Raw genomic sequence first — 21,351 nt, 5'->3', positions numbered from 1 at the left:
CAATGGGCAACTGGCGTCTTAATTCTGAACATTTTGAAAGTTTTCAGTAGTTGTCGAATTGGTGGATATTTTAGTCTCTGAGAATGTGGAACCCTATCTGTCGTTCAGACAGAGTCCTATGTAGAGCCTTGGTGCACAAAACAGATAGGAATGGTCTATTCAGGCGAGTATGCCTGTGGGAGGCCACTAGCTCTTGAGTTGCCTTCGGGGATCTGGAAAAGGCTTCAGAGCACAGGCTGAGACCTTCTAAAGCCTCCAGAAGAATCCATTCAAGTGGAGCTGTCTAGAGAGCTTGAACCCTGAATTATGCCTCACTTCATCAAGCAACTAATCAGAGAGGAACCTTCCTGGCGCATTGGCTGTGGGGAGCAGGCCAGTACCTGGGCCTCTGGAAGGTGTGTGCCACCCTTAGTGCCTTGCTTGATGCACACGAGGAGGGTGGATGTCCCTTGGAGCAGCAGGAGTCTGGAGTCCCTGGGCTGTGGGTGGGCACCCACCCCTGGTTAAGAAGGAAGGGGTTACTATTCAGATACCCCCTTTGATCATCTGCCTTGTCTACCTTACAGCCTCACTTGTTCTTTTGCACATTTCTGTGATTGAAAAGTTTGAAACATTACATTGCCTTTGTATGTATACTAAAGAAAAGTTATTTTTAGAAATGTAAATTAAAATTCCAAGCAGTAACTTAGCGGTAAGTGAAAGATCCCAGTTTCTTTCACCCTCAGCCACAATTCCTATATCACAGTTAATACTTTGGCATTCTAGTGCCTCACTTATTTTTATGCATCTACATAAGGATATACCCGTTTTTCTTACAAAGATAGGATCCTGCTGTACACAGGTATATAACGGTTTGTGCTTAATATATCATAGGCATCTTTACATAGATGTACCGTGTTCTGTTTATTAGCCACATCATTTCCAGGATATGATAATGCAACAGTTTTTTTATTTTTTTAACATTTTATTGTTATTTTTGAGAGAGAGACAGCATGAGTAGGGGAGGGACACAGAGAGAAGGAGACACAGAATCTGAAGCAGGCTTCAGGCTCTGAGCTGTCAGCACAGAGTCTGACACGGGGCTCGAGCTCGTGAACCACAAGATCATGATCTGAGCTGAAGTCAGATGCTTAACCGACTGAGCCACCCAGGTGCCTCCCCTGACCCCATTCTTTATCTTGGGTAATGTGGTTCAGTACATGTAAGGCAGGACCTAGGAATTCGTATATATTTTTTAAGTAACAGCTGAGTGAGACCTGATAGGTTCATGTATCATAAAATCCATCCTTCTACTAAGTGTACAATTCACTGGTTTTTAGGACAGTCACAGAGTTGTGCAACTATCATCACTAATTCCAGCACATTTTTATCACCCCAAAAGGAACCCTGGACCCACTGAGTAGTTATTCCTTTTTGCTCCTCCTTCAAGCTCCAGGCAGCTGCCCGTCTACTTTTTGTTTCTATGGATTTGCCTGTTCTTATTATTTTATATAAGTTCAGGCTTACAATACAGGTCTCTTATGATTGATTCCTTTCATTTAGGATATGATTTTAAGGTTCGGCCGCATTGTAGCCTGTATGTAACATGTGTACACAGCATCCATGCACACTTAAAGTTGGAGGAACTGCCGGGTCCTGCAGAGTACGTTCCCATTGGCCATATTAGGCCTAGGAACCTGTATTTTTAGCAAAGCTTCTGATGCTTCTGCTAAAGCAATTTTGGAAAACTGGCTTCGCGAGCAGCTCAGCCCCTCGTATTGAGAGCAGGGACGGTGGCTCTGCTTGCCCTTCACCCAGAACCCGGCAGTGCTGAGGGACATGTTGGCTCTGGCACAGAAAACAACAGAATGCTGCTCTGCAGAGGAGTGGACACCCCACGAAGAAGGATCTCGCAACAGAATGGACGTGGGTCCGGCCAGGCAACCCTGAGTGGTAGTTTTGGTTTTTATTTTTAATTCCTTTTTTAAAGTAAGATGTGGAAAAGAAGCCCGGTTGTCCCGTGAAGAGGCTGGTACATATGCTTGCTTTTCCCTCCCCACTGTCCCTTACTCCCCGCCCCCCCCCCCCCCCCCCCCCCCGCCGGTGAAACAGGAATAATAGTGTTTATGGATTGGAATCAGATTTCTCCTTTTTCTGTAGGTCTTTTACAAAACAAAACAAAACACATGTAGCCCATTTCATCTTGGATTGTCTTCCAGGGCTTTTAATAGCCACAAAAGTGTTCTATGGTATTGACGTCATTATTCTGAACTCTAGGAGGAAAAACTTTTCATATAAAATAGGATTTGAGCTCTAATTACGAGATCAAAATTGAGAAGTCTCCTAGATAAGATTTTATATATGGAGTAAGTCTTCTAAGGATAGAAATAAAAATCTGCTTTGGAACACTCTGGAACATTGCCCCAACCCCTAAATAACTGTTTATTTTAGCCCTCTCCTTTGGAATGGGAACTGATTGGGGGGCGTTTGTGAGGAACAGGGTGCCCTGCACAAAGCTGCGCCCTCTTTAATGAGGCATAATAATGGGCACTTTTCTCGTGGCCACTTGGTAACAAGCACATAAATAGAATAAATAAATGGTCTTTGGCGTTGTTCTGAGCAGAATTTTCATTTCCGCTGAGAGAAGCTCTTCACCTTGTTCATTACGGACTTAATGTTTTCACCAGAAAGCAGTTCCTGTAGAGCCATGGGGACAGAGAGCTTTTCCCACAGAAGGAAGACAGCCAGAGCCGGCGTCCAGGCCTGCCTGTTCCCAGAGAGCTGAACCTCAGCGCTCGATTCAGCTCTGTTTCTTGTGTGGTGTGGTTACGAATGAGGAACATAAAATGTATCATTGTAAGCATTTTTCAGCATACAATTCATTGGTTTTAGGTACATTCACAATGTCATGCGACCCTCACCACAATCCATTTCCAGACCTTTTCATCCCTCCAAACCCAATGCAACCTGTACCTTTTACACAGTAACTGGGGAGAGGGGAATATTCTACTTTCTGTCTCCATGCAGTCAATACCTCTGCCTCATAAAAGCGAAATCCTACAGCATATGTCCTTGTGTTGGACCTGTTTCACTTGGTGTAATGTTTTCAGGTCGGACCGGTTTCACTTGGTGTAACGTTTTCAGGGTGCATCCATGTTGTAGCATGTATCAGAATCTGCTTCCTCTTTAAGGCTGCATAATAATCCTGTTGTATATATGTTCTACGTTTTCCTATCCGTTCACCTGTTGATGGACGCTAGGGTTGTTTCCACCTTTTGGCTAATGTGAATAATGCTGCCGTGAACATTCATGTACAAGTATCTGTTTGAGTCCCTGCTTTCATTTCTTTTGAATGTGAACCTAGAAGTAGGATTGCAGGCTGAGAGCATAATTCTATGTTTGACTTTTTGAGGGGCCACCAAAGAGTTTCCCACGGCAGCTGCACTGTTCTACTTTCCCACCAGCAGCTTCTCTACATCTTTGCCAGCACTTGTTACTTACTGGTTTTTGTTTTTGTTCTTTGTTTTTTTATGGTGCCCATCCTGAAGTTTTCTCCCAGTGATGAAATCTCTGGGGGATTGCGCTGATTTGCATTTTCCCAATGATTATTGATGTTGAGCATCTTTTCATGTGCTTGTCGACCATTTGTGTATTTGGAAAACTGTCTGTTCAGGTCCTTTGCCCATTGTTAATCAGGTTACTTGTTTTGCTGTTATTGGAGAATTTCTTTATATATTCTAGATATAAACCCCTTATCAGATCTATGATTCGTAGGCTTGTGTTTTTTTAAAAAACATGAATTTGGGGCACCTGGATGGTTCGGTCAGTTAAGCATCCGACTCTTGATTTTGGCTCAGGTCATGATCTCACAAATCTTGAGATCGAGCCCCTGAATCGGGCTCCAGGCTGACAGCACAGAACCTGCTGGGGATTCTCTCTCTCCGCTCTCTCTGTGCCTCCCCCACTTACACACGCGCATGTGTGCTCTCTATCTCACTCAAAATAAATAAAACATTTTTAAAAAAATAATGCAAATTTTATTGTATTGCTCAGTGTGGTTGATGGCCTTTAAACTCTTCTCGGCTCAGTCTTTGACCATCCCTGGGCTACTCTGATTTGGCCACCCCCTTTTTGAGCTTATTTCCTCATGTGGGCATTGAAATCATTGTGCCTTTCCCATAGGACTGCTGGGGACTAAGAATACAAACTACCTAAAACAGGGCTTAGGAGTGTGTGGTCCCTTTAGTAGTGTCATTTACTACTATCTGTAGGCGGAGATATCAAGTGTCTTTTCCCAGCGCCCCTGTATTTAATCTCTTTCTATACAACAAGATCGACATCAGCTGCTTTGTGTCCTCCCCGTCCCCCCTCCACCCCCAGACCAAAGGACACAACAGGTTCCCTGTAGGTAGGTGTGAAACAGTGTGATCAGGTCAGTCTCATCACCCTACTGATGTTGTCAACTTTCACCCCCTTTTCTCCTTGTGTGTCCACAGTGTCCGGTCACCATTGGTGCTTAATAAATTTGCTGAGGTGAACGTAAGGGTGTGAGTTCAGTGTGGGAGGCAGCCTGGGAAGGGAGTATTCAGGACCAGAGGTAACTTTATAGAGAGAACTCTGAGAGAATGGTTTTTCCTTAACGTGTTTGTTTTTGGGTTTTTTTTTTTTTCTTTGAAGAAGGAAGGGAGGGAAGACCAAAAAAAAAAAAAAAAAGCCCACTTCGAGCTGCAGAAACACACTCTTCTCATTAAGTGCAGGGCTTTGTTCCCAGAGGGCAGGCGTTTGTTGTTGGGTTTGCCCCTCTGGGCTGCTGGGTGGGGCTCCCGCTTGGGTTCAGGATGCTGTGTGCCAGCGCACTGTTCTCTCCGCATCGCTGGAAGTCGTTTCGGAGTGGAAGTATATTTATGTGGACCATGTAAACGTTTGATCTTGTTGGGTAGTTTAAAATTTCACTTGTCAGGTCAGTGTTTTGTCTGTTTCGACCTTGAGGCTTTTTCTCATGTGGAATACTTTGGCAGTTCTCTTAAGAACTCTCTCCCTCTCCACCCCCACCTCCAGTCCTTGCTTGTCTCCCCGTCTGTTCCTCCCTGTCTCTGTCCTCCTGTTGCTGCCTCCCTCCCATCTCCTCTTCCATCCCTCTCTTCCTCTGCTCGCCCCTTCCCTTGCTTTCTCTCACCCTTTGAGGTCTTCTTGTTTTATAGACAATTTTGTGATTTAAAAAATATTTGGGGCTCCAGGGTGGCTCAGTCGGTCAAGTGCCAGATTCTTGGTTTAGGCTCAGGTCGTGATTTCATGGTTTGTGGGTTCAAGCCTTGAGTTGTGCTCGGTGCTGACCGGGATTTGCTCTCTTTCTGCCCTTCCCCTGCGCACTCTGGCTCTCAAAGTAAATAAATAAACTTAAAATATATATATATATATCTTTATCTCCCAAGTGATTCTCAGAACTATTTACCTAGTCAGAAGCCTTAGAAGCTTGTGTGTGCATGTGCATGGGCGTGCATGTGTGGATTCCTTCAGAGGGTTCAGTTACTTTAACAAATATGGTGTAACAAACATGGTGCTGGAGTAGACCCAGGCAGACCAGAGTTTGCACCCTGCTTCACATCCCATGCTGGCACCTCGAGCATACCCAGGACACTGCTGAAGGAGCAGGCACGTGGCCTTCCTCCCAAGGTGCACGGGAGGGTTTGGTGAACCAGTCTGGGTTGAGCTGTCTGCCCCGGCAGCTACGATTTCTTGGCTTTCTGTAAAAATTGGCCACTTGTTTATTTCACTTAATTATCAAAGCCACCCTGATGGAGGTTCTTTGAGCTGAATTGCTCAGTGAAGGAAGGAGGGAGAGAGGTGGAGATGTGAGGCAACAGCAGTACCCTCTCCACGGAATGTTCTACGAGTCGGTTAAGGTTGCAGAAGCCCTCCAGTCGGACCTGCCCACTGTATCTGGCCCTCAGCATGGCCTGCCTTCCATGTAACTCGCAGGACGGGCCTGGCAGCCAGGTGAAGAAGAAAGCAGACCCTGAATTTTTCAGAGTTCTCATACACAGACTTTTCTTCTGTCTTGCAGCCGATGCCTTCTTCAAAGCCGCTATAAGCCTCATTCCGGAAGTTCCAAAGACGATTAATATCGATGGAAAGATGCGGCCGTCAGAATCATTCCTTCTGGAATTCCTCTGCAATTTCTTTTCTACTTTATTAATAGTTCCGGTACGTTTCGCCAGAAGAGCCATAGGTGATGTCCTTCTTTGATCTGCCTCATGTACATCTTTAGCCCTAAAAGTGCAGGGACATTTTATCTGTGTCTGTGTGCTGCTTTTCTAGTCAGAGGTTTACATTGCTCAGTGTTTTGTTTACTTTTATTTAGTAAATAATCTCCTCCCTCAACACGGGGCTCGATCTTAAGACCCTGAGATCGAGAGTCACATGTTCTACCAACTGAGCCAGCCAGGCATCCCTAAGTTACTCAATGTCTTTTCCATTCATTTTGTATCCTGGGTGTCTTAGTTGCAGTTCTGTACATAGTCAAGTGGGTGCCACTTAGGGGTTAAGGACTGAGGCCTCGGACCAAGATGCCTAGGGTGGAATCTCCCCTCCCCTTCTTCCTACCCCGTAGGCTCAGGCAATTATATAACATGCCTGGGCTGCAGTTTCCTAATCTATAAAATGGGAATAATAACAGTGTTTTCATCTCCAGGTCATTGTAAGGATTAAGTGAGTGAGTATACACATGTGGTTAGAACAGTCCAACCCTGTAAAAGGTGATGGTGATGTTCTTTTGATGGTAAGTGCTAGAAACCAAAATGAGATAGTGGGGATCAAAGAAGACATTGTTGGAAGGATGCTGGGTTTTTTTCTGGAACATTCTGATGTGCAGTCAGGCTTGGGCTGGCAGGAATCAGGCTTCTGTCTCTCCAGACCCAGCACCAGGACCCTCACCCTAGCAGAGGTTCTTAACCCACGGTCTCCCTGCTTGCTTCCTGAGGGTCTGGCAGGGCAACCATGAATTTAGATGAGAAAAAAAAAAATCTCAATTTTTACAAATCTCGGTGAAACTGAAATTGGCCCTTTGCTCCCTTGTGAGTTTTTTGGTTTTTTTCCATCGTGAGTTATATAGGCAACGAGCCACAGTAGCAGGTAGTCACAGGGCTAGGAATTTGTCACCAAAGAAATCAACCATTTGTTCATATCACATTTAAGGTGACAGATATTTCAGAAGACTTAATTAACCAAGAAGTAATAGAATACGGTATAACAAATACATTGAAAAAATATTTTGACAAGTATATTTTAGCATAATTGCTAATCAAACATACTCATCAAGAACTAATAGAATACATTATATAACAAATATATTGAAAAAAATATTTTGATGAGTATGTTTTATATTTCTTTTGTGGTCTTGCATATTTTATTTTCTGCATTTATTTTATTTTTTTGTTTTTATTTATTGTATTTTCTGTATTACAAGTCATATCCTGAGGAGCCCATAGCCTTCACCGGGCTATGACAGGGTCCAGGTACAAAACATGGTTGAACCAAATGTGTACAGGAATCCGGGATCCGTGCTAAAATACAGATTCTTGGGGCCCCCTCCCAGAGAGGTTGACTCAGTAGGTTAGGATGGGGCCCTGAATCGGCACTTTTGAAAGCCTCCTGAGTAGTTCAGGTGTGGATGGTCCAGGACTGCACTTGAAAAAACACCCCTCTGCACTCAGGCCAGGAAGCAACTCTCTCTCATGAGTACACAGTTCCTTTTTGGGGTGACAGAAATGTTCTCAAATTGATTGTGGTGACAGTTGCACAGCTCTGGGAGTATCCTAACCACTGAAGTGTGCATTTGGAATGGCGTGTGAATTCTCAGTGGAGCCAAGGAGACAAAGAGTGACTTAGCTTCCAAGTGTCCAGGTTGAAATCCCAGGTTCTGGGGAGACAAGATGGCTTGGTCAGGAGGCAGTGCTCAACGCCTGACCTCAGTGTTTTCAAATCACCTTCTTAGTCCTTTGTATAAACAGTTTCTCTGTATTTTGGAGAATCTAGATGTCAAGTGAGGGGACCAAAAAAAAAAAAAGAAGAAAAAACCCCCAGCATTTCTAAGGAGTAATCTAAGCTGATCAGTGTCACTGTTTGTTGGTTAATTGGGATGCATTTTCCTTCTACACATGAGATTTTCTTCATGTTAAAAATCAGAGACTGGACGAAAGCCTTGTGCTTGGAGTCAGAAACTTGAGTGCCGTCTGACCCAGTGACTCAGCAGCCTTATGGCATTGGGAACATTTTGTAACTCTTTCAGAGCCTCAGATAATTGTCACCTTTCTAAAATGTCACCCAAATGCCTGCCTGGCGGGGCTGCTATGAGGTTGAATGAAACAGTTGATCTGAAAGTACTTTTGACCCAGAAGCTCTGTCCCTGGGGTTGCATGCTGATGACCAGTGGGTGGCATCCAACCCAGAGACACGGTTTTTGGCCACATGATGGAAAACATTTGGTATGAATTACCCACGTTTAAAAATTGGTAGATCACAGAAAAACCCAGCTTTTTAGTTCCTCTTGAGAAATCAGATCCTGCCATGTGGGGCCCACATTCTCTGACCCGCGGCAGCTGGCCCATGCTGTGGAGGGAGGAAGAGGCATGTGCACTCTCTCCAATTCCCATGGGTGCCTCTGGACCCATTTCTGTCGCCTGCCTGGTCCATTGGCATTCACCAGAACGTCCCCGTGGCCTCAGCGGATTGTCTCGTTCCTGTTATCAGTGGGCACGCTTCTGTGGGGGTTTAGTAAAGATCAGGAGATGAATAGCCTGTGTGACTGCCTGCCCCGTGTCCTGTGCTGTACTGCAGACCTTCAGCAGCCTTCAGTCTCTGGGACTCCTCCAGTCCCTGCAAAGTAGGAATCACTGTGCCTTTTCCACGTGAGGCGCCCATGCTGGGGAGCCCGTGCAGCTTGAGGTTGCACAGCTAGTGAGCAGCAGAGCAGCAGGTCTGTGCTACTCCGGGGTCTGTTCAGCACCATCTGAGCCTGAAACGTTGACAGGGCACTTTATCAGCTCAAAGCTGAGCCTTAGCAACCCTCCATCCGTCCTGTGGGATACAGCATTAGTAATAAATATGGGAGATGTTCAGCCTGAATAGCCGAGGCTGTGGGCTCCGGGGCCCCAGGATGGGCCTCACGTGAGGCACGTCTCTTGTGAGTAGGTTTAGTATGAAGGCAACTCCCGTATCCTGCTTTTACCTGGTTCAGATCATATCCTTTCGTGTCACAGCTTTTATTTAATTTTTTAAATTTAATTTTATTATTGTAAGGGCATTTAACAAGAGATCTACCATCTTAACACATTTTTAAGTGTGTGATACGGTATTGTTAACTACAGGCACCGTGTTGTACAGCAGCTCTCTAGAGTGTCTTCGTCTTGCTTAATTGAAACTTTAAGCCCATTTTTAAAAAACTGTTTATTTTGAGAGAGAGAGAGAGAGAGCAAGCGTGCAGAGACAGAGACAGAGCATGCAGAGACAGAATCCCAAGCAGGCTCTTTGCTCTCGGCACAGAGCCTGATGCAGGGCTCGATCCCATGAACCGTGAGATCATGACCCGAGTCAAAATCAAGAGTTGGACACTTAACCGACTGAGCCACCCAGGTGCCTCATAAGCCCATCGATGAGTAACTCTCCATTTCCTCCTCCTTCTAGCCCCTGGCAGCCACCATCTATTCTTAATTCTGTGAACATAACTGTTTTAGATGCCTTATGTAAGTGGAATCATGAGTATTTCTCTGTGATTGGCTTCTTTCACTTATTGGCTTCCAGGGTTCATCCATGTTGTCATATTTGACAGAATTTCCGTTTTTTTTAAGGCTGAATATTAATCCATTGTGTATGTATATCACCTTTTCATTATCCATGCATCCACTAGTGGGCGTTTAGGTTGTTTCCACATCTTGGCTACTGTGAATAGTGCCACAGCGAACATGAGAATACTGATACCTTTTTCAGATCCTGATTTCAACTCTTTGGACAAATACCCAGAGGTGGGATTGCTGGACTGCTGAATCATATGGTAGTTCTATTCTTTTTTTTTTTTTCTTTTGAGAGAGAGAGCGTGAGCAGGAAAGAGGGGCAGAGTGAGAGGGAGAGAAAGAATCTTAAAACAGGCTTCACTTCCAGCCTGGAGCCCAGTGTAGGGCTTGATCTCCCAATTGCGAGATCATGACTTGAGCGAAAATCAAGAGTCAGACGCTTAATTGACTGAGCCATCCTGGCACCCCTGGTAGTCCTCCTCTTAATTTTTCAAGGAACCTCCATGCTGTTTTCCATAGTGGCTGTACCATTTTGCATTCCTACCAACCGTGTACAAGGCTTTTAAAAGACTTCATTTTATTTGTTTAGAAAAAAAATTTAAAGTCATTTTAAATTTTTTTTTTTTTTTCAACGTTTATTTATTTTTGGGACAGAGAGAGACAGAGCATGAACGGGGGAGGGGCAGAGAGAGAGGGAGACACAGAATCGGAAACAGGCTCCAGGCTCCGAGCCATCAGCCCACAGCCCGACGCGAGGCTCGAACTCACGGACCGCGAGATCGTGACCTGGTTGAGGTCGGACGCTTAACCGACTGCGCCACCCAGGCGCCCCTTAAAGTCATTTTAAATGCAGAAATAAACATTTCCAGGCCAGCCCTCTCTTCAGCAAACGGTGTCACTTTCGGAGCATTCTGAAGTAATCTGCTGTGGTGTTAGCAGCGGTCAGCCTCTTGCCGGACAGGCTTCTCTATAACATTTGGTAGGACATACAGACTTGATTGAACAGGTTTAGTGTTACCACTTCAGATGCCTAATTTTGATTCAGTTAAAAATTGTAGGCAATGATGGAGGAGCTCCTGGGTGGCTCAGTCAGTTAAGTACCCGACTTCAGCTCAGGTCATGATCTCGTGGTTTTTGAGTTCGAGCCCCCTTCGGGCTCTGTGCTGACAGCCAGGGCCTGGAGCCTGCTTCAGATTCTGTGTTTCCCTCTCTCTGTGCCCCTCCCCTGCTCACACTCTTTCTTGCTCAAAAAAAGCAAAGGTTAAAAAAACAATAGTCACAAAATAGCTGGCTTACATGTAAGGCTTCCCCTAGTTAGCCAGCTCCATAAAGTCAGAGAGGGGCAATAAAAGTACAGTATTAACAGGAATCTCTGCTCTGGAGCCAGACTGTCAGAGCTCAAGCCCTGGTTCCTCCACCTACCAGCAGTGCCACTTAACCATTCTGTGGCTCATCTGCCATCTGTGAAATTGGGGGTGGGGGGGGTGGTCATGATCATATCTAACTGGAACACAGAAAAGCTACGATAGCCACCATAAAGCTTAGCTACTGTTATTCGTCTTCGTAGCCACCTCAGAGCCTGGCACATAGAAGGTGCTCAAACTGTAATCCAACCACCATGACTTACTGGGTGCTTGCCTGCGCCCAGCACTGTCCTAGAACCAGGGACAGGGTGGGACACCGTTCACACTGTGTTCCCAGGGCAGTCCTGGCTGTGTATCGGCAAATTCACTGCAGGAGTGAGGAAGTCACTTGAGAACTGCACTGCAGAATTACAGACAGGACGGTCTGTGATGGAGACTCGGGGCCAGCGGTGAGCAAGGCTCTGGCTCGCTGATCGGAGAAGGCCTCGCTGAGGAGCTGGTGTGTACGATGGGATCTGGAGGCTGTCGAGGAGCCAGTGTGGCCAAGTCTTGCAGATGAAGATTCCAGTCGGGGGGTGCGGTAGGGCCGAGAAGCCAGCCATCCTTGTCACGCGAGCTGCCGGCCGCAGCATGCTCTGCGCTTCCGTGGAGATCTGTGTGGGAGACCGGCCCCTGGGGACCGCCTCACCTGGGCTCCCTTCTGGTCTCCAAGTCGCTCAGCCAGTGGCAGGACCAACAGCAGACTGGAAGGCGGGAGGAGAGCGAGTTTGGGGCATCCGTACCCTGATGCGGCCGTGGGTTGGCAGCGGCCTTGTTCTTCTACCCGAGGCTGTGGCTCCTGCTAGGTGCTGTCTCCAGCTGCGGGTCTTGCACTTCCGGTCACGCCCCTCCCCCCCTTGTGCTTTCAGTCCAGGGTCGGTAAGGGCTTCCTGCTGTCGTGAGGCCCCCAGTGCCTCGCCTGTCCTTCCTCTCCAGCTCCCTTCACGCTGCCCCTGTCTCGATAAATAATCCTTCTTGAACTCGTCCTCACGGAACCATTTTGAGCATGCCCACTGTGTCCTGGCAGGATTCTGAGTGGTCCAGCTGGGCCCAGGAGACATAAAGGTGCTGGCCGGAGTGAATGAGGGGCAAGGTGTGGCCACCGGGTGAGCAAGACGATGGCGGCAGAGCTGGGCACTCACTCTTGGCTGTAGGCCTCCATGGAGCATGTTCAGAAGGGGAGCCACAGAAATGCAGGCAGCTTGTTGGAAGTGAACTAAGCTGCTGGCTTCGTGGCATCCGGCACTCTCTTCCGATTCATTTCAGCATCTGAGGAACACCATTCTGCGCTCTGCCTCTTGGGTTTTTTCCTCTCCCAAGAGAGCGTCCTCACTTTAGCTGTTAATGTCACTGAACGCCCTGAAGAGCAAGGCTATATTTAACGCTGGTGCCCTTGCTGGTGACAGTGATCACTGGGGGCTTACGCAAAGCAGGTGGCTTCCGATGTTGGATCTGCTACAACACCCACAATCTTGCTTTTGGAGTCGGAGGAGCAGGACTTTTTACTGCTCTACACATAGAACCAGTGTGTAATTTTGGAAACAGGCCATTAAGCTGACAGGTAACTTAGCTCCCTCATTCCTTGGACCCAAAGAGGCTCTCCAAGCTCATCTCCCCAGACTGGGGCATGCTCGTCGGCGGGGTGAACGTTATCCTGTCCATTTTCTCAGTGGTGTTTGAGCAGGCTTGTGAGTGGGCTCGCCTGCAAAGTAGCTGGCACTTCCATTCCCCGAGAGCTGCTAAAGGGAGGGACCCGGGCTTCTGTCCTGGTGGATTTTTTGTTTTTTGGTTTCTCCTCCTGCTTCCTATCTAGCATTATTTATCCTTTTTTGGCTTTCCGCTAGGATCATCCAGAACATGGGGTCCTGTTCCTTGTCCGAGAGCTTCTCAACGTGATCCAGGACTACACCTGGGAGGACAACAGTGACGACAAAATCCGCATCTACACCTGTGTCCTGCACCTCCTATCCGCCATGAGCCAGGAGACCTATCTCTACCACATAGACAAAGGTAGCGGGGGCCCCTCCCACTGGACTACACCGAGCTGGAATTTCACGAAAGTCCAGTGAAATGTTTTTGTTTTTAAATCCCTTAGTGTTTTACGAACCAGAAACTTCTAGTCCAGGGTCTCACTACATGCGCCCAAGTAAGAACCTGAGCAGATCCCTGAGCCCCATCCTGCCCCTTCTCAATTGGGAACCCCAAGAAGAGGCCGGAGAATTTTGTCTATAACAAATATCCAAAATCATTTTGATGACCTGACAAGTTTAGGGGAGCACTCCAAGCACTCACTCCGTGCTCTCTCTGGTGTGCTACAGAATAACCCAGAAAGGTGGTTTGAGGTCTACAGGCATGAGCTTCTCCCAGGCCTGCCCCTAACCACAGACTCAGGTGGGACCCTGGGTGTTTTTACCTAGTTCTTCAAGTGATGCTGAGGCTCAGGGAACCCCTATTTCAGATGCTCAGGAGGAAGGAGGTGGCCTTGCCTCCCCCACGTGCTACCAGCAATTCTGCATCTGCTGCCAGGAATTTGAAAGCAGACTTCTCACATCCTGGATGTAACACAGGACAGTCCCAATTCCAGACATCTGCCCACTGAGCCAAGTACCCACCTGCTTGTCAGACCCTCCGTTCTAATTATCGGTTTTCCCAAAATGGCCCTATTGTTGTGAAAAGTGCGTTGGCCAGTAATTGCATACTTCAGGGTTTAAGCAACGGTCTCTCCACTTGGAAATTTCTGGAAACACATTTGCAGTGCTAAGGGAGGGCCTTCTGCTACAACTCTCAGGCTTCCTCTAGCTGGCATTTGGGGGCTAATAGTTAAGATGTAACTTAGGGAGGCAGGTTGATGTGGATGATGACAGCACCCAAGACTTGAGCTCCTACTGCGTGCCAAGGCCCACCCCAGACTCCACAGATCTTTCTTCTGTACTCCTTACGGCCCTGAAGCGTGTAAGACAGGCATTTACATCCCCATTTTATGTATGAGCAAGGGGAGACTCCGAGAGACGCCATGGTTTACTCCAGGGCCTGTGGCCGGTTATTGGTGGAAGTGCAAGTCACACCCTGAACTGTGGAGCATGCATCATGCTGCTTCCTTTTATAAAATAACAGTGTTTTAATTAAATCATAACATGTCAGACATACAGCCAGCTGGAAAGCTCAATGAATCATCACAAAGTGAACACACCCAGGTAACCCCTACCCAGATCATGCCCCCACCCAGTCATCGCCCCCACTTTCCTCTCCAGGGCACACCACTCTGCTTCCAGCATCACAGACTAGTTTGTACATTTTCAACTTTTGATGTCAGTGAAATCGTTTAGCAAGCATTCTTTCGTGTCGGGCCTCTTCCACTAGATACTGTGTGTGTGAGATTCACCTGTGCCGTGCATAGCTGGAGTGCATCCTTTTGCATTGCCGTGTAGTATTCCACCCGGTGACCATACCAGAATTTATTCATTCCCTCCGGGATGAACATTTGCATGTTTCCAACGGTCCTGGTTCTGGCTGTTGAGGGTAGTGCTGCTGTGAACACATTTATACGTGCTCTTGGTGTACATTTCCACTGGCGATATGCCTACGGGTGGAATTGATGGCTCATTGGATTTGCTTATGTTCGGCTTTGGTAGATACTGTCTCACAGTTTTCCAAAATGGTTGTACCAATTGACACTCACACTAGGCATGAATGAGTGTTCCCTTTGTTCCCTCCGTGCAGTCAGTCTTTTTCATTTTGGCTGTTTTAGTGAATGTAATTTGCATTTCTCAGCAATGAGATTGAGCACCTTTTCCTATATTCGTTGCCTTTTTTAATTTTTGAGAGAGAGAGCGAGAGAGAGAGAGAGCATGCGCGTGAGTGGGGGAGGGGCAGAGAGAGAGGGGGAGACACAGAATCCAAAGCAGGCTCCAGGCTCTGAGCTGTCAGCACAGAGCCTGATGCAGGCCTGAAACCCACAAACCGCAAGATCATGACCTGAGCTGAAATCGGACACTTCACTGACTGAGCCACCCCGGCTCTCCTATTGGTTGGCATTTTTATTTCCTTTTTTGCCAAGTGCACATATAACAGTAGAGACACTTCTGAGGACCAGGCACTGACCTGGAATTGGGTCTGCAAACTTTGGGCCCTGTTAGAGGGGTAAGCCCTTTCCTGTCTCCTGTCCTCTCCTCATCCTCCTATTTGAGCAGATTCGTTTAACCCTCTGTCTAAACTATATAGCTGGCAGACTGGGAGCCAGAGTGCAAGCAAAGGGAGTGTGGCTATGTGCAATAGACAGGAGTCTAGATTTCTGGCTTTTAGAGAAGAAAATGGAAGGCTGGGTGGGTTGTTTTCCTTCTTTCTTGGCCCAGCTGTGTTTACTCTGGATGTGCAACTGTGACCTGACAATTGTCTTAGGAGGAGAGAGGCCCAGGGGGCCAAGGGAGGTGCTTCGTTTCCCCACCCCTTTCTTACTCTAGGCAGCCTTTTACAGTGTTCAAACAGGTTAGAACTTCTCAAGAACTAGGGTCGAATTTTTTTGCATTTACAAAGAATTCCTTTGCTACTTTCTTTCTAGATTAATCCGATGACATTCTGAGATTTCCTGGAGCAAGAACTCCAGTGCTCTCCTACAAATGTGAGAGAGTAGGTGTGTTTGATGTGTGAGGGAAAGTTTCCTGTGCATGGAGTGTTCCTTTTTTATTTACTTTTTATTATATTCTTTTATTTGAGAGAGCGCATGCCAGTCGGGTAGAAGGGCAGAGGGAGAATCTCAAGCAGGCTCTACGCTCAGCGCGGTGCCTGACACGGGGCTCAATCCCACAACCCTGGAATCATGACCTGAGCTGAAATCAAGAGTCAGACACTCAACCAGCTGAACCACCCAGGTGCCCCTGCATGTTTATTTAATATGCAGATAGTGTGTATCCAGCTAGTTGGAAGACCACAATCCAGGATGCCCCTGTGAAGCCACTGTAGCCCCTTTGCTCCTCCATGTCACCTGCCAGGCCCTTGAAGAGTTCAGGGTCGTGATCGCAGGGCAAGACAGATGCAGGGATTGTGGGCTATTCTTAGTGGCCACCTGCCAGGGATATCATGTTTCCCTCAGGGGACTCTCGGGGCCACTATACACACTGGTCTGACCAACTTCCTTTTAATTCTCAACTTGGCCCTTTGCTCCCTCCATCATTATCAAGTATGGAAAACTCATCCTGCCCCCTAGCCCCTTTTTCCACTTGTCCAGTGAATTCAAGCTGTGGAGCTTAGCTGTCTTTGTTAATTCCAGAGTTCCGTCCCAAGCCTAGATTTCAGGATCCCATAACCCCTTGTACTGCCCCCTTCTGACATTCAGTACAGGCTTTTCAGTTTGCTGGTCTGCATCTGCTAATGGTCTGTGAGCTCTCTGAGGCAGGAACCAAATCAGCCTTGGCCCTCACTGGGTCCCCAGCTCCTAGCGTGGAATCTGGTGCAGAGCAGACCCTTACCCAGGAGGTGCAGTGTGTGTGTGCGCACGCGAGCAGCCTGCTCTGAACACACGCCTGGCCTGCCTGGGGAGTGTTGGCCATGCGCAGTCTTAGACCTTCTCTCTTTTCCAGTGCTGAGCTAATCAGAAAGAGTAGGTTCCAACCCGGAGTAAGACTGAGAATTTATGCCAAGAGCTATTCTGGTCCTCAGCAGTGGATGTGAGAAATTCCTTCACCAGCTGCAGTTTTGCTGCCCTGCAAAATCAGGTGGTGGTGACTGGCTGAATCACATTCTTTTACAAGAATCACAGTCTGTTACATTCTTTTAAGAGAATAGCTGTCATCCTCTGAATGGTGGATAGTAGTTGAGACATAGACCCATAAACAGGCAGAATTGGATGAGAGATTGATTGCCTTTGGACAGAGAAGCCGGGGCGCAAGCAGACTGCTGGGGAGCAGTTGTTCATTATTCTTAGACAACAGGTCTGCAATCTGCTCACAAATGATTTGGCTAGAAAAACCCATTATGTGTGAGTGTGTGTGTGTGTATGTGTGTCTATGTGTGTGGAGAGAGCAAGTGAGAGCTTGCACACAAGGAGCAAAATGGTGTCAGCTGGTGTTTCGAGGTGAGACAGGCAGGTATTCAATGTACTGCTTTGAAACAGCAACTAGAAATGTACATAAGACATGTCTGAAATTATTTTATCAATTAATTACTACATGCTTATTATCTGTCCCGTTCTCTTTTTTTGTTTATTTATTTTTGAGAGAGAGAGATAGAGCACGAGCAGAGGAGGGGCAGGGAGAAAGGCAGACACAGAATCCAACGCAGGTTCCAGGCTCCGAGCTGTCAGCACAGAGCCCAATGCAGGGCTCGAACCCATGGACCTGGAGATCATGACCTGAGCCGAAGTCGGACACCCAACCGACTGAGCCACCCAGGCGCCTCTGTCCCATTCTCTAAAAGATTCAGACAAATTGAAAGGAAATAATTAAAAATTGGTTCTTAAGCAACTATAAATTAGGAAATATACATGGGTATATGTGTATCTGTGTGCTATATTTATATAAAGGCTCTACTATGGATACTGTTCTGTCACTTTTTAAAAATTAATAGTAGCTTGGGGCATCTGATTGGCTCATTCCATTGAGTGTCCAGCTCTTGACTTCGGCTCAGGTTGTGATCTCATGGTTCACAGGTTCAAGCTCCACGTCCAGCTCTGCACTGACAGTACAGAGCTTCCTTGGGATTCTCTCTCTCCCTCTCTCTGCCCCTCCTCCACTCATGCACTCTCTTTTCAAAATAAATAAACTTAAAAAAAATTAAAATTAAAATTGATAGTGTCTTGTAACTGTTACTAATAGCATAACATAGTATATGGTAATTAGCAACTATAGATCACATCGTTTATTATCCTCCTAGTATTTAATATTGTAACAGAGCATTTAGTTAAAACTCTGTTGATCGACATTTACATTACTTCTCATTTCACCCTTTTAAACAAGTTTACAATGAACATACAGTGAACATATAACGAATGCTGCTGTTTACAGCAAAACAACAAACATCACATATGTGCATCTTTGGGCACCTGCTCGATTATTTTCTTTAAAAAATTTTTTTTTTCAATATTTATTCTTGAGATAGAGAGAGAGAGAGAGAGCGCGCGCGCGCATGAGCATGAGCAGGGGAGGGGCAGAAAGAGAGGGAGACACAGAATCCGAAGCAGGCTCCAGGCTCTGAGCTGTCAGCACAGAGCCCGACGTGGGGCTCGAACTCACGAACTATGATATTATCACCTGAGCCGAAGTTGGATGCTTAACCGACTGAGCCACCCAGGCACCCCTTGATTATTTTCTTAAAATAAATAAATCCTTTGGAGTGGTCTCTGTAATCAGAGATCTCGACTTTTTTGTACTAAGACTTTACGTTGAAAAAAATTGTTAAAATACACATAGTAATAAAGGTTACCATTTTAACTATCATTAAGTGTACAATTCAGTTTTATCAAGTACATTCAATGTTGTGAAGCCATTACCACCGTCCATTTCCAGAATTTTTTCATCATCCCAGCACTCTGTACCCAATACACAGTGACTTCCTGTTCCCTCCCTGTCTCCCCAGCCTGTGCTGACCTCCATTCTACTTCCTTCCATGGATTTACCTATTCCAGTAGCTCGTAAAAGAGGAATCATGCAGTATTTGCCCTTCTGTGTCTGGCACATTTCACTTACAAAGATTTTAGGATTTATCCATGTTTTAATGTGTCAGAATTTCATTCCTTTTTATGATTAAATGATATTCCTTTGAATGGGCATACCACATTTTGCTCACTGCTCTGGTCTGTTCCATCAGTTGACTCCAACGACAGCCTCTATGGGGGAGACACCAAATTTCTGGCTGAAAACAACAAGCTGTGTGAAACGGTGATGGCTCAGATCCTGGAGCATCTGAAAACCTTGGCCAAGGATGAGGTAGGTGCCCTCTGCCTGTCCCCCTGCTGCTGCTTGCTCTGAGTGCACAAGTTTCTAGGGCAAATGTTGGTTCATTCTGGAAAGGAAACTCATTCACGTGAATAGTGTGTTTATGTGCAGACATGATGAGTGCTCCATCCAGGGCTTTTGTTCCTACTTTACTTGGTCACTCTCTGAAATGTTCTGCTTATTTCAGTTGTTTGCCTCTCCCACCAGAATTTAAGCTCCATGGGGACAGGGACCTTGCGCCATGAGTTTTGGAGACCTCCTTGTGCCTGAGGTTAAGTCTCTAGGGTCTGTCACTCACCACAGCATCCCCACACCCTGAGGCTGGCATACAGCAAATCCTTGACCACTACATACTGAATAAACAGCCTGTGCTTTGCCTGCGTTTTTTTCATGCCAAGGTACAAGTGCTGTGTTTGTTCTTACTGTACAGAAAAGGAGATGGAGGCTCAGAGGTTTCTCCACAGCCCTGGGTTTCCTCTGGTGAATGAACACCAGGGTCCCCACCTACAGACCTCCCAGCTTACAGTAGTAGTTTTTTAACGACTGCATTGCCCTCCTCAACCAAGGCCTTTCTGCTTATCTTGTAAGAAGTGGCATGTGGTTATTGTCCTCCTATGATGGTAGGTTCTGTTTTTCCAGCCTTTGTTCTACTTAAGTGTGGTGTTGACAACTCTGCATGCATTGTCTCACCTAAACCTCAGGACAGTCGGGTGAGGTGGGAACAGCTAGCTGTGCCTTTAAACTTTACAGGCAAGGACAAAATCCTGGAGTGGCAGCCACACGATATGTGGTCAAGGCAGTCTTCTGGAACCCATGTTCTTACCCACAGAATACACCAATGTATCAGATGCTAGATCTTTTACATTTTTAGAGCAGTTTTTCCATGTTCTCCATAAAGTTAGATGCTTAACTGATTTTAATGTTAATTTTCACTTAGTCCAATCTACAGAACTACCTAGTTCCCTTCCCCTGTTAGACCAATCATGACTTCCTTTTTTGCAGCTTCAACCCAAACATGTGGGTGACAGATGGATCCCAGAAGCCCGTCTCAGGTTTGGCCGAGGCAGTTAGTTGTTCAGACCGAGGCTCATATCTGTTACTGCGTTAGGGGGTGGAGGCCGGCAGTACTTGAGGATCCTGTCAGAGCTGACGCCTGACCTTTCTCTGCATTCTGTGGGTCAGCTGGCACTTGAATTTGTTTCTGCCTCCACATGCTCCCCGGGGTCTTGCTCTTTACTACTCCAAGCTGTCAGCTTGAAGCTCTGAGCATTTTGGGTGTTTTTATTCCCAACTGTCAAGAGACAACCTGACGGCTCATTCCGGATTTCATCATGGCAGGCCCTGTTCTTGCCTGTGTCCTGCTCAATTCCCTTTCCCAAACCTAAGGCAGATTTTGGACTGCCTGCTTCCCAGTAGCTTTCCAAGCCTTCCCCTTCCTTCCCTTCATCAGATTCTCTGGTTCCTAGTTTTTGCTGCTGCATCCCCACCCCATCAAATCCTTTGAATACAGAGTAAGATCAAACTGGATTTCAAGTTAAATTATTACTCATTTCCAGGGCTATTTAAAACACCACCATTGCCCTTATCCCCCTGCCCCACCAGAAGACCACCAGAATATTACACAGCTGTGGGTGTACGTATGTGTGACATACATCTGTGTTCTGGGTTCCCATCATCCCCAGGGTGTTCAAGCAGGTGCTAGAGAGAGAGGTATTTTTTCTGGACTCCATTCTCCAGCAGCCCCTGCCAAGTTCAGGGCCAGCCTTAGGGTTAGCAGTCCAAGAGGCAGAAGGAAAATACAGAACTGCTGCCCTGGGTCCAGAGTTGGTCACAGTGCCCTCTCTAGGGAGGGAGTGTACTTTGGGGGTGTCCCACCAACCTGGGGACCCTTCTGGACACAGGGCTACAGAACTCTGGAGAAGTTAACACATTGAGGGCGCCTGGCTGTCTGGGCAAGGGGCAGAATCAGAACCCCAGTTTCTTCAGAGAAACTGGTTTATCAAACCAGTGAGTATTAGAAGAGGCCTTTTTCAAACACTCTTAGGGTTAAAGACCCAGCTTTCCTTTGCACAAATAGGTGGTTTTCAGGCGAGAGCTCTTTCTACCCCACAGAGTGGAGTCCTTCACCTTCAGCTTCCACTTGCTTCACTAGTTAGGTCCCCCTCTGCTCCTCTGCCGTGAAAAATTCTTAGTACCTTTTCCTGATTTTTAAAACCCAGGGCCCTCAGAGCAATGGTATGTGTTTAACAGCTT

General features: G+C 46.7%; 1 protein-coding gene across 4 annotated transcripts in view; it reads left to right on the top strand.

Annotated features, from left to right (window-relative positions):
* VPS35L (VPS35 endosomal protein sorting factor like) overlaps positions 1-21,351 on the top strand; it is a 117,193-nt gene that overhangs the window by 91,269 nt on the left and 4,573 nt on the right. For 3 of the 4 annotated variants that reach the window (XM_045461665.1, XM_045461663.1, XM_045461662.1), the window contains 3 exons: positions 6,044-6,183; positions 13,015-13,180; positions 18,971-19,089. In XM_045461665.1, the coding sequence (XP_045317621.1) occupies positions 6,044-6,183; positions 13,015-13,180; positions 18,971-19,089 (425 nt within the window). Of the gene's footprint in view, positions 1-6,043; positions 6,184-13,014; positions 13,181-15,728; positions 15,789-18,970; positions 19,090-21,351 lie in introns of those variants that run through there. The other variant, XR_006708371.1, reaches the window with a different exon arrangement.

This window comes from Leopardus geoffroyi, chromosome E3 (assembly GCF_018350155.1).
Source record: "Leopardus geoffroyi isolate Oge1 chromosome E3, O.geoffroyi_Oge1_pat1.0, whole genome shotgun sequence".
NCBI lineage: Eukaryota > Metazoa > Chordata > Mammalia > Carnivora > Felidae > Leopardus > Leopardus geoffroyi.
The sequence above is the reverse complement of the archived record's forward strand: the minus strand, read 5'-3'. Positions and strand labels throughout refer to the sequence as shown.